The sequence below is a fragment of the Sesamum indicum genome, linkage group LG9 (assembly GCF_000512975.1).
Source record: "Sesamum indicum cultivar Zhongzhi No. 13 linkage group LG9, S_indicum_v1.0, whole genome shotgun sequence".
In the NCBI taxonomy this organism is placed as follows: Eukaryota; Viridiplantae; Streptophyta; class Magnoliopsida; order Lamiales; family Pedaliaceae; genus Sesamum; species Sesamum indicum.
Window position 1 is genome coordinate 6,614,316 of NC_026153.1, and position 13,156 is coordinate 6,627,471.

At 35.3% G+C, this 13,156-nt stretch overlaps 1 protein-coding gene across 2 annotated transcripts; it reads right to left on the reverse strand.

The window, feature by feature from the left end:
* On the reverse strand, nt 3,202-10,800 carry LOC105170903 (ABC transporter G family member 15). 2 transcript variants are annotated; one of them, XM_011091827.2, is made up of 9 exons: nt 10,187-10,785; nt 9,143-9,222; nt 8,186-8,647; nt 7,860-7,982; nt 7,282-7,413; nt 6,714-6,998; nt 6,360-6,629; nt 6,168-6,275; nt 3,202-3,677 (listed from the first exon to the last, which is right to left on the reverse strand). In XM_011091827.2, exons 1-9 carry the CDS (start codon nt 10,461-10,463, stop codon nt 3,321-3,323), a joined length of 2,094 nt encoding a protein of 697 aa, XP_011090129.1. In that variant the 5' UTR covers nt 10,464-10,785; the 3' UTR covers nt 3,202-3,320. The 2 variants fall into 2 exon arrangements, with proteins under 2 accessions (XP_011090129.1, XP_011090130.1); XM_011091828.2 differs by lacking the exon at nt 3,202-3,677 and adding an exon at nt 5,232-5,822 and having other exon boundaries at nt 10,187-10,800.

The following is a 13,156-nucleotide window of genomic DNA, read 5'->3' on the forward strand; positions in this document are numbered from 1 at the left end:
AGACCAAAAGTTGGAGGGGTATTTTAGGGATATCAATGTTTTTTTGGGCTGATATTATCATTTTCCAGGTTGGAAAATTTAATCTGAAATCCATTACTAGGAGGTTTGCATGTAATTTTCCATAATCGAGGGTGCCAGGTTATAATATGACCAAACTTCAGAGGGCCTATAGGTAATTATCCCTATAAGTTAAATAGTTTATCTTTCATCCTCCTAAAAACCCACACCTAAATGCCAACTTCACCTAATCTTACCACCCTCCAAGATTGGTGTCATCTATGGCATTCAGCTATGAAGTTCCTCCGCACCCACCAACCTATACAATTTCATGCTTGCATGGAAATCTAAGCCATGTAAGGACGAAGGTCAATCACATTGTCAAGCGAGAGATGAGAAAGAAAAAAATGTTCAGATCTGTCTACAGCTAGGATCATCTAGGACCCAAATTTGAGTTTGGACATTTGATTTTACATGTTAAAAGTGGTTTTATATGTTACGGATCTTTCATGACTGATTTTGATAAACTATAAAGGTTCTAATTATACGATGGACAAATTTCGATGAATGTAACTTTAATTTGATTTCATAAAGAAATTTTAAAATAGTTTGACGACATTTGTGTTCGATGAGGTAGATACAATATCAAAAAGTTGAGTGGATCTATATATAATTAGTTGATTTTTTTTTTGTTGGGGGTTTTTATAAATTTTTTTTTTTTTTTTTTTGTGGGGGGGGGGGGGGGAGGGGTGTTTCTATAAATATCAATTTGATACAAATAGTGATTCTTGTATTAAAATTGTTTTTATTTGTGAAATTTACTCTTGGAATCTATGATCATTCCATGCAAGACCGGGAATTGGTTAAATCCTACTTACCAGTTGTACCTAGATTTGTATGTTGAAGCCTATTAAAAATTGTATTTATTTCAGAGATAGTGTTTCTTGTTTGGTTCTAAGGCACTGCTACATCTAATTATGGAGGCAGGCAGTGTTTTGTTTTGTCCAAATCCTAAGCATCATGAACATGTATATAACTCTTTGCCTGCCCACTGGCATTTGGACCACCTTGGAGTTGATTGAACTACAAATAGATATTTTGCCCCTTGCCCCTGTTTTTGGGTGGAATTGTGGGTAGAATTCAGACAATCTGCGTTTTTTCGTTTGTTTTGGTACAAAAAATGAGACATTCTCGGGGGAACAGAACCCAATCAAAGCATTGTTCTATAGAGATGCACATTTTGCGTGAATTTTCACCATGAAATAACTGATTGATGCTGGACGTAATCGACGCCGACCAAACTGGGAGCGAAGAGACAAACGTTGGGATAATGATTATTCACTCCAAGGATCTCTTGGTCATTTGAGGTGACTTATACTTTCATTCTTGAGAAATCACATTCTCATGTGGAGACGTGAAGTCTGAAGCGTCGCCAAGAATTCTTCGTACTTGTGTCTTTATAGGCTGGACGGACCTAATCTTTGAACATTCAGCCTGTTATTTTGGATTTGCTGAAATGTCTTGTGACTAAGTGGTCCTAAAACTCGTTAAGAATACACTGTGATTTTCTTTTTAGGTGACAGCCTAATGATTTGGGCCTCGAAAAGGAAAAAGAGAAACCATGTAATATTAATGGTTTGGGCCTTAAAAAGGAAAAAGAGAAACCATGCAGAATTTTGTTAATTATTTTAGTTTTTTTTTTATAATTGATCAAAATCTTTGCATAAATATATATATAAAAAAAAAAGAATCAAATACAAATAAAATGGAAAAGGGATCAACTTTCTTAGATGCATTCGACGGGGTAATGAATTTGGCATTATGTTTCAATGTTGCAGCGTCTGGTTATTATTCAATTGAAAACTGTAGAACCAACAACCTCATCTAAATCAATCTAATATAAGCTATTTATGGGCGTAAATTCAGATTGCGGGCCGGTCGAGAAATGCTATCAGATCTTTCGAATTCTTTTTCGGATCAAATTAGCTTGTGCAAGGCATCAAGAGTTTTATGACTAACAAAACAAAAACAATAAACTACAAATTATTATATAAATATCAAACGTATGTGGGGTTAAATACAAAATCCTGCTTTATGAAAAGTTTTGTGTTGGGAATTTATCCCACCAAATAAATAAATTCTAATCAAATTATTTCAGAAAAACTAGTGTTACAAAAATCTTTAATACAGGCTAATATTACAACAACAAATATTACAAGAATAATATTAAATCTAATATACAAAAATGACAGAGTAGTAAATTAAGAACAAAATAAAAAAGGTTCAAGGAGCCAGATCCGATTGGGAAGCCCATAGCTACCAAGGCAAACAATTCAACCACACCGGTTGCTCAAACTCACTAAGGGACTCGTCCACAAAGGACCAAACCAACCACAATTCAAACATATACATGTTTATTACTGGATCACTTAAACCTTAAATCACAACTAAATGACCACTCTCAACCACTTAGATTTTCCATTTAGAAAAATAGTTCACAAAGAATCCCTATTCTAACCAGAGTAATCGAAGGAAGGGAAGAAGATTTCTTTTTCTGTTTCTGGTTGGGTTATATGAAACCCAAAAGCCATGGAGGCTTTATAGAGGTGTTCCATTAAAGATGGATAGATAGATAGAGAGAGAGATAGAGGTGCTGCGGAGAAGTGATTTCTGGAGCGTTGAAATCAATGGGGGAGAAACCAGAGAAAGAGGGAGACGAGGGAGGAGAGAGCGGTTGAATAGAAGTGAAAATAAGGTTAGAGCGAATTAGGGTCAAGTAGAAACCCGGGTCGGGAAATGGACTGGGTCAGTGGGCCGTGTTAGGCCATCCAGGTCTAGGGGGTGGGCCTGTGGGTTGCGCCTACTATTTTAGGTCCTGACCAAAAATACCAACATTTTAGAATGTCAACCTTACCAAATTCCTCGTGAATTATGATCTAAAATTTTCAACAACTAACGATATACATATCAGTTTGAACACAAGATAAGGGAGCCCTTAGGCCCTACAAATCACATTAAAATTAAAATGAACTTTTTGAATAAATCACAAAAGAAGAATTTAATATTCACAAGCTTTATATAGATGAAGCTACTGTAATCAAAAGATTACATTTATGGCTAAATCAGCCTAATTAGCTGCACTAATAACTGAATAGCTTGAGCACACAGTGCCAGCATTAGTAGCCTATCTGTATAAGCCAGAAATAGCACAAGAATCTGAATATAGTCATTTTATTGAGTTGAATAGCTTTACACATTAGAGACAGCAATGCAGATGAAACAAGCAGTATTTGACAGTGTAAGAGCATTTATAATGGCTGCAACTAGGGGATAGGAGAATTTAGCCCTTCTTGAGAGGATAAAGAATAGAGGACATTGTGCCTCTTGGAAGAGTAGGACGGCTTCCTCTTAAATGACGGTCGCTTCTTGAAGCGTTGAAGTGCTCTCTTAGCGTAAATCGACTGGAAATATTGAGCGGTTCTCTCCTTTAGCTTGAGGATTATGAGGAAAAGAAGTCTGTAGGAGAATATAAGCGCGTAGACAGCAAACAAATCCCACCACTTTGAACGTTTCAGAGATATTCCAAACATGTTCCTTATGACATCCTCTCCTTTTATTTTGGGATCGCCTGGTACTAGAGGATCGAATACAACTCCAATCATGTCGTTCTTGTACGATCCCTGCATAATCAGCATTATTCAGTCCACTACTGCACCTTGAGAAAAATCTTGTGCAGACTGTCTCAATGTTCAAATATTGCAAAATCTATAGGTATACACATCGCCATCTTCTACTGCAGCATCACTGAAAAATCAGTTGCCTTTACTATCCCTCCTACAGGACTTCATGATCTAGGTGATATTTCCGTTTGTCATTGCCTGATCAGTACGTACACGGGAGAAACACAAAGATTGATGTAGTCTACACATTAAAGAGTTTGTTTTTTGGATATAAACCATCTTCAACTTCTACCAAGAGTGGTTAAAAGTACCCCATAGCAAACATACCAAAGGGAGAAGGGAAACAAGAATATATGTATGTAAGCAGAAAGATTATCAGTAGCAATGTGTTCTCAATGCTGGAGCTTGAAATGCATGCATAAACAAGCATTGAGCTTATGTGTATAGCAAGTCAACCAAAAACATAGTTGTATTTATTAAACAAGATCACTCAAATTTTCAGTATTTTGTTTCAAGAAAAGATTTTGGTTACCAACAGATTGCGATAGTACAACGTCATCACTAAGGTTTAGTCTAATTACCGTTAGACACCCAAATCTTTAAGTTTGTCGCTGTCTAATAAATAGGCATAGCTATTAGTCCAAATTGATGGGATTCGCTAATATCAATGCAAAAACTTAATTTTTTACCCATAGTTCCATAATTTTTGGGATTGACAATTGCATAAACCTCTCTTGAGGTTTGGTCTAAATACAGGCACACCTGCTGTATTTTTTAAATTATATCTGTGTTTACCAATATTTGTTGTCACTTCACATATGAACCTAAGTGTTGATTATATTGATGTAAAGATATATAAGTTTGATATTTTATTTTTTTTGTTACTTGCAATGTTCATTTCTAATAATATGACTATATATTGTTTTGAATCTACAATTTTTTTATTACCCTTGTTTAATTATGATGAATTATTATCAACCAAAGATATTACATTGCACGAAAAAAAATCACGCAACTTTTATAGGAGATCAATGGTCAGAAAGTGAAAGTGTTTTGACTTATACGGTTAGAGAGGGTAGACAGAATTCTTCTCCTTTGGAAAAAAAACACGTCAATTATATGAAGGATAAAAGTAAAAGGCCAATAAAATAGTGAGGGTATTTTTGTCCCTTTGATTGTAAAATTAAAGAGTTCAAAAAATCTTATAGAAAAAATTGATTGAACGTACTCTTTTTTTTTCTAAAAATGCTTGTAAGCTCCTTAAATCTTACTTTTAAGATCTTAGAAGTTTTTAGTAAAAAATTGTCAAACAGTTTTATAAGCTCTTAAACATCTTATAAAACATTTTAAAAGCTTATAAGATCAGCCAAACACGTCTTAGTGTTAGGTGAGGTGTATAGAGTTTCTCAATATTGGACGAGGTTGTTGTAATTATCCCTTTTATCTTTTCTTCGCAATTAATTACGAATCAAGAATGAATATAATTTTTTTAACATCATTTGTGTCTATGTTCATCATTTACTTATGTAATTCATCATCTACTTAATAGAAAAATTATTAAGAAACTAATTCAACATAGAAGTGTTGTTGAGAAACAATCAATACAAAGTTCATTCTGCTCAATAATTGATTACTGTTTGTCAAAGCAGAAATATTTCTGGCGTTGCCATCACTGTGGTGCAAGTGACAATTCCACCAGGTGATGTTCAGTACCAGATTCGGGATTCGGCTATGGTATGTCATGGAAAAGCTCTGCTAAATTTAGTATACGGTGTATTTCTCTATTGCTGCTCCTAGAGGATTGGAGGCCTAAACACCCTCCTGTGATGAAAGTGACTGGACATTGTGGTGCCTCTTGGAAGGACGGGATGGTAAGCTTCGTAATGAAGGCTGCCTATTTAGAGTTCTCATGGCATAAATTGAACGTGTGAAAGACACAGCTCTGATCTCCTTTAACTTGAGAATGATGAAGAAGATAGTTCTGTAAACTACGATAAGGACATATACTGCGAGTAAATCCAACCACTTGGAATGATCCAATGATATTCCAAACATGTTTTTTAAGACATATTCGCCAGTTAGTTTTGGGTTACCAGCGAACAAAGGATCAAAGGTGTATCCAAGCATTGCATTCTTGTATCCTCCCTGCATTCCGTTGTGTTAGCAACCATTTGATTTCTGAATATCATGTTCTTCACTAGTTCCAAACGTAGATCAACTCCATTTTAGTTCACACTGTTTTCGACTATTAGGTAGTGTTTTATAGTTTGAATCTTCCGTGAGAAAATCATCGAAAAATGATGTGATGTGCATTGTAAGTTTCTCTAGTGTAGAAGAGTTCCTGGAGAATTTTATGGTTTAAGTTCAGAAATCAAAGAATTGGTTCTGTTGTGATTATCATTCTATGCAAATATTAGGTCAGAGCAAGAATTGTATGCTATCTGAAACAGGATTTAGAGGGACCAAAAGTTCTTGAAATTGTAGAAGTACCTGTAGTGCCCATGCACCGTATCCAATGAAAGAAATCGGATAGCGCCAAACTGGCTTGGGAAGGTCTGGCAGCAACCGGAAAAAGCCAGCAGTCATCATCATGATCCCCTACAGACATCCAAAAATGATAAGGGAAAGAAAATTTTAGAAGAGATATGTGTATCTTTGAAGGTTTTGGACATGTTTACTCACAAGAACTCCAGCCCCAGTTATGATCCCCATCAAGAAGTTAGGAACCAGGGAAGCCACAATCATCATGACGCTCTCTACCATAGCGATGCATCCAAATATGTTAAGACAAAAGAATATATAGCGAGAAAATCCAGCTCGGAACACCATGTAAAATGTAATTGTGCCAGTAATTGCCGTGATTGCAACCAAGAACGGAAAGGAAGACATGAAGTTTGCCAAGATAAACACAGACACGCCGTAATAGCCATTAAGCCTTTCTCGAGAAAACACCTGTTAGTCAAGAAAATTAAGGAAAACCCATGATTACTCTAGTGATTATACTTTTCTTTATAACTGTGTTCAAATGCCTTTTACCTTCATTTCCTCGATGAAGGATGGAAAGCCTCCAATGGACATGAAAGTCATAAAGCCTGTGACAAAGCCCCCGCAAGCTCCTCTAGCCAAGATTGCTGTGTAACTGGTACCGACATCATAGAATAGAGTTCCAACGCATATAGCTACAATTGTATATATGACTATTCGGGACCAGTAATATCCAACGTCCCTTGACATATTCAAGAATGATCTTTGTGTCAATGTTGAAAGCTGCTTCCACCACCTTGCTGGACTTCCTTTAATCGTTTCGATCTCGAGTCCTTGCTGCAATATATGAGCTTATTAATCTAATGCATCACTCAGCTTTAGTCCCAAATTATTACAATGTTCTATACTTAGTATAAAAATAGAGGAAAGTAACTCAAAATTGCATGCAAGAATTTATTGCTTGTGTCATCTGTTTCATACCAGAACACATCACTGATGAAGAAGGTACCAACATAGCATATAAGCGTTAAGTTAAAGAGTTTAAAGCCTATAACATTAAGATACAAAGAGTATGAAAACGATAACAAGATCCACCAGTCCCCAATTTTTTATCACTCACAATGGTGACGATTTCTTGAGTCCTCTGTATTGCCTTTCTTGCATACTGTGACTGCTTGTATTTTTCGACAAGCACTGATTTGATCTCTGTTGTTGCCATATTCATCAAAGGATCTGATGTTGTTTGTGTTTCCTGTCATTAAAAAGGCAGAACAAGAGCTTTATTAGTCTATATTCCCAACTGGAAAACTAAAAATTTCAGACAACTTACAATCAATATGCTAACGTCTGCGCCAGAATGAAATATAATTCAAAGTTTAAGGTTCTGATATTTCATAAAATTATGGGAAACCTGTTTCACTTTTTGGCCTAATAGTAAATGTAATCTTACGTTGTCGGCTATCCAAGTGTCATATATATTGATTCCAAAATCTATCTAAAGTCAGCCAATAATGCAATTACAAATAGCTTTCTGTTTACATATTTCATGAAGGTATATTATATCTCCACAATGTAACAATATGTCCCCATTATTTTGAGCTACAAATATTAGTACTGCATGAAATTTTCCAGCAGCCAACTCAAGGGTAAGAGGAATGACAGTAACTGGAAGCAGTAAATGAGTTGTTAGATTCATACCCGTAGTCTTTGTGAACCTCTCAATGTGGCTGTCACAGCATCAAAGTCCGAGTTAATACAGCGCAGGAAATGATCTGAAGGGTTTCTCCTACTTGGACAGGGAAATCCAGCCTCGGCAAAAAACTGAAAACCAAAATACTGAAGCTTAGATTGAGAATCAGATTGGATGAACACATTGATGGTAAAAGTAAAAATTGCAGATTTCTAATTGGAGTTGGTCACATGCGTTTCAGGAACTGGAAGAGCAAGAATAAGATTTTCTCTTGTTATGAGTTTATGTTAAGCGCAAGCAGAAGTTCACAGTAGAATTTCTTAGTAAGCTATACCTTTGTTGCCATCTTTGCTTCTCCAAAGTAAACAGTTTCGCCCCCAGATAGTAAAAAGAGGTCATCAAACAGAGTAAAGACTTCGCTACTGGGTTGATGGATGGAGGAGATCACAGTTCTTCCATCTCGAGCAAGATTCTTAATAGATTGGATCACGAAAAAGGATGCTGCACTGTCGAGTCCAGTAGTAGGTTCATCAAGAAATAGTATACGAGGTCGTACTAGAATTTCAAGGGCAATACTCAATCTTTTCTTTTCTCCACCACTTATGCCCCTTAGCTGCCAATTCCCTATCTGCCTATCAGCACAGTCATGAAGCCCCACTTCCATGATCGTTCCTTCTATAACGCCTTTAATCTCTTCTTTGGTCATGGAGGTGGGGAGCCTCAAATGAGCAGAGTAAGTTAAAGTTTCTCTGACTGTAAGAGTTCCCAACAAGACATCTTCTTGCGTGACATAAGCCTGTTTCAGTCAAGACGCACAATTACATTGGACTTTTTCAGATAGAAAAGAAATTTTAAGGACAAGTACGACCCAAAGCCTTACAATGCTTCACCACTGTAATTTTAGTAGTTGCATTAACGTAACGTTAGACATCTGAATCATCATAGCTTTCACTTTGAACTGGCATATGTTCTTTGTAAGGCCCCATTTAATAAGACATGCGAATTCTTTAATGGATACAAAGGAAAAAATTTTATAATATAGCAGTTGCTGGTTGTTCAAAACCCAAATAATATATGGATCACTAGAAACATTGTTCTGATTCAGAAATCACCAAAGTTCTTTATCATGGAGGTCTAAGTTATTGTCAGGCAAAGTTACACTTAGAGCTATTACTGGCACTGTATTTGCTTGTCTAAGTACAATGTTGTCAGAATCAGAACATTTGGTAGAAAAGCTAAGAATATCAGAGGACACAATTTGATTCCAGAATATGTTGATTGAAGTACTTACAACAACACCATAGTCCATCCTCCTCTTCTTCCCATTGAGAAGAATATTTCCTGTCATGACAACATTTCTTGATAATCTACCTGTGGCCAAAGTATAAGTATTAGAGAACAATGAAAAGACAACAATAAAAGAGATTTCTATGTGAAGGGAGCATTTTGCCATTGTTCATGCCGATGTATTGTTATATTCTATTACAACCTAAGTAAAACGAACATTCATTGACTGTATAATGGTCTGTCATGCAATTATAAAGAGACATCCCAAAGTCATCCTGGTCGAGTGACATTTTCAACGTTACTCTTACAAGGTGGTGAAATAAGCCATTGCCAAAACGAGTCTTTACTCTCAGAACTAATAGACTAATATCCCCAATTGAACTTCATATCACAAATTTTTGCTCATCTATGTGATGGAATTAACACGAAATTCACCATACATGAATGGTAGTGATTGTCTGAAATTCAAATACAAAGACCACCTAAAAATTTTCCACAAAAGAAGAAAGGGAAGGCATCCGCAGATTGTTGAAGGAGGAAATGCTAGCAAAGGAAAGGGAAGGAAAAGGAAAGACGAAAAATCTATGGATAAGCAGTAGAGCTGGCATTGGATTCTTCATTTACTCAACTGTCCTGTTCAACTACTTCCCACAACCAATTAATTGACGCATCTTCTTATCTTGGTGCATGCTCTAAACTGATCCGAAGCCTCAGTTTTTGATAGGTCCCGGAACTTTGGCGAGGACAGTTATACTTTCAAAAGGGTAGGTCGAATTAAGTTTCCATTTTGCTGTGTCTACAAGACCATTTCTTTCCAGAAGAAAAGCCCCGGAAAACCAGACATTCTTGGACAATGCTTTATCTTGCCGTTTATCGTTCCTGATAAGGTCACTTAAACCTATTCATTCAGACCACGGACTAGGCGTGACATAAGTGCTTCGATCTCGTCAAGTCAGGACTAATCACAGTACAACAGTAATTCGGAACTGGCGGTGCTGTAAACATATAAAGATTTCATATTTGAGAGAGAAATGAAGAAAGGAACGACCTGCTAAAGAATCAAGAAGGGTGGATTTTCCAGAGCCAGAAGGTCCCATAATAGCCATGATCCGACCTGGTTCAGCATACCCATTCAGCCCATTAAGCAACTTCCTGATCGGCCCCTGCCCAAAATTCGGCAGCACCACCGTCAAATCCTGCCAAACCAAGTATGCTTCCCCACCTTTCCTCGGCAGCCCCCTCTCCACCTCACCACCACTACTACAACTAGCAACCGCCACACCACCACCACCACCCCCAGATCCACTCGCCACCTCAATTTCCATGGTAGTAAAAGCCAGAAACAGTGGCTAGTAGTGAACTAAACACAAAGATGCACACCCCCTCACTAAGTGAACAACTAACAACTCTCTCTCTCTCTCTCTCTCTCTCTCTCTCTCTCTCTCTCTCTCTCTCTCTCTCTCTCTCTCTCTCCTCATATAGCTCTCAACCCCATTGTCACATACATCTTGGGGGAGTTGGGGGTTGAGTTAAAAGGTCGGTAACATGAAGTTCTTGCATTGATATCATAGGGGTTGCATGGCTGGCTAGTTTTCTTGTAATAAACAGCAAGATTGGTGGGAGATTGGGACTACAGAATTTAATGCATTGGGGTCCAGAATAATGGTTTGCAGTTGCAATGTATTCAAAGAGTTCTTGTGGGCAAACATTCAAATCTTTGCGTCACATTCCACACTATACCTACAAATGCAGCCACCAAAAACCTACAGCTGCACATATATTATTATGACCCAAAAACTGAGGACGAAATGTTTGTTACATGTCATGAGCTTAACAGCTAACTACGTTTGCTACTTTAGTAGTTGAGCGTTGAGAGTTCATTATCATTATTAGTGATTAAACCACTCTGCGTAATTTAAATTTTTATTGTATTTATTTACTAAATATAAAAGTATTATAAAATAAATAACTGCTCCAAACTAATAAAATGAAATAAATTTGATGTATGTATAATTTGCTGAGTAATATGTGTATATATATTATTTTCCTTCTTCTTTCTTTTTATTTTTTATATTTTATTTTATTATTTTGTATCACGCGAACGAATTTATCTAATTTTTATTAATCTTTATATGCTTTCGAACTAACTAAATATTTCTCCAATTGCATTTATTATATAATAGACCTGTCGAGTAATTTTTATTGGTTTCGTATTTAGTGGACGTGATATAATTATTATGTGGGTACAATTTAATAAAGACTTGCAGTTGCACCTAATCTACAAAATAATTAAGGGATAATTACACACCCCTCTCCTGAAATTTGGTGTAATTATAAGCAAATTTTCTATAGTTTGAAATATTACATCTAGCACTCCTGAATTTGCTTACGTCTAGCACATTAGTCCTTTCATTAGTCAAAATTCATCGAATTTGCTGATCTTAACAAAAAGATCGCAAAAGAATCTATATACCCCCAATTGACTTATTACTGACTTATTGTAGGTCAAATAGATCTTTTTATAACCAAATTACCCCGTACATCTTCACATGTTAATGCGTACGAGGAGGTTTATGTTCGCCATTATAAGAGTAGTTTAGTCCAAAAAAAAATTATTTGAACTATAATTAGTAGTAAGTCAATCGAGGAAAAATATCTATGTTCATTCAGTTTTTCTGTTGATATCAGCAAATTCAGTTAATTGCGATTAACGAATGGACTTATTTGTTAGACGGAAGCAAACATTAAAAATATTAGATGTAATTTCTCAAACAACATGGGGCCTACATATAATTGCACCAATGAAGAGTGTAATTATTCCAATAATTAATGGGTTATGTACTTAATAGGAATATAACTACAAAGCTACATTATTATATTCGGATTAAACCTAAAGTTAATAAATAGGTCAATTATTTAAGTACACGTAATACGTCACTTCCGACCAAATAAGAGTGATAAAAATTCATTTAATTCTCACAATTAGCCTTCATAGCTGTCAGCCTCACACCTCTACCCCTAAATTTTATATATTTATATTGTATGTAATTTAATTAAAATAATAATTATATTATTACGCTAAGTTTAATCAAGAATTAATGAGTATGTCATTCATTGATTATTAAATTATAAATAATAATTAGATAATAAAGTACGATTAAGTATGTATGAATACATAATGCATCAAATTTTATAAAATGTGTACATTATGTATTCAAATGGGGTAAATATAAATTTTTTTGTTAATATCATTAAATTTTATTAATTTTGACTAATAATGGGATACATTTATTATATGAAAGCAAACATCAGGTGTGCTAAATATAATATTTTGAACTAAAGGGAGTCTACATGTAATTACGTCAAATTTTATGAGAGAAGAGTGTAATCATCCCTGACATTAATTATCATTTTATTGGTCAAAATTGAAATCTCATAGATAAGTTCGAAATTATGAGTTCTTGGAGTTATTTGTCTTATTTAATATGATTATTGTAATTATCATTCCATAAAAATAGGCATAATATGACATGATATAATTTTTGTGGGTTAAAATTGAATGTAACAAAAATAATAATTTGTATTCATACATTTCGAATTTATTCAAAAAATTTAAATCAGAACTATATTTTTACTTAATTGGGAGAAACATGATAATGTATAGTTATGGTAATAATTCATTCTGATTTCAATTCAGGACAGACAGAGTGTTAATTTTTGTTTAGAGGACAATATAGTGGTTTGAATTTCAAATTTTAATTTATAATAATTGGTTCAAACATGATGTGTGCAGGAGAAGAAACTTTGAGGGGTCTAAATGTATTTTTCTAAACTTCAGGGTAAATTTTCAATTAAACGAAAATTTTGGGGGAAGAAGTGTATTTTCCTAAAAGAAAAAGTCCCCGGTATACGGACATGGTCCTGTTTCATCTGACCATTCACCCGTCAGACGTCACTCCGCAGCCACGTACACTTTTTTCCAACACTGCATATAAATATCTTGAAACGGATAAAGTAA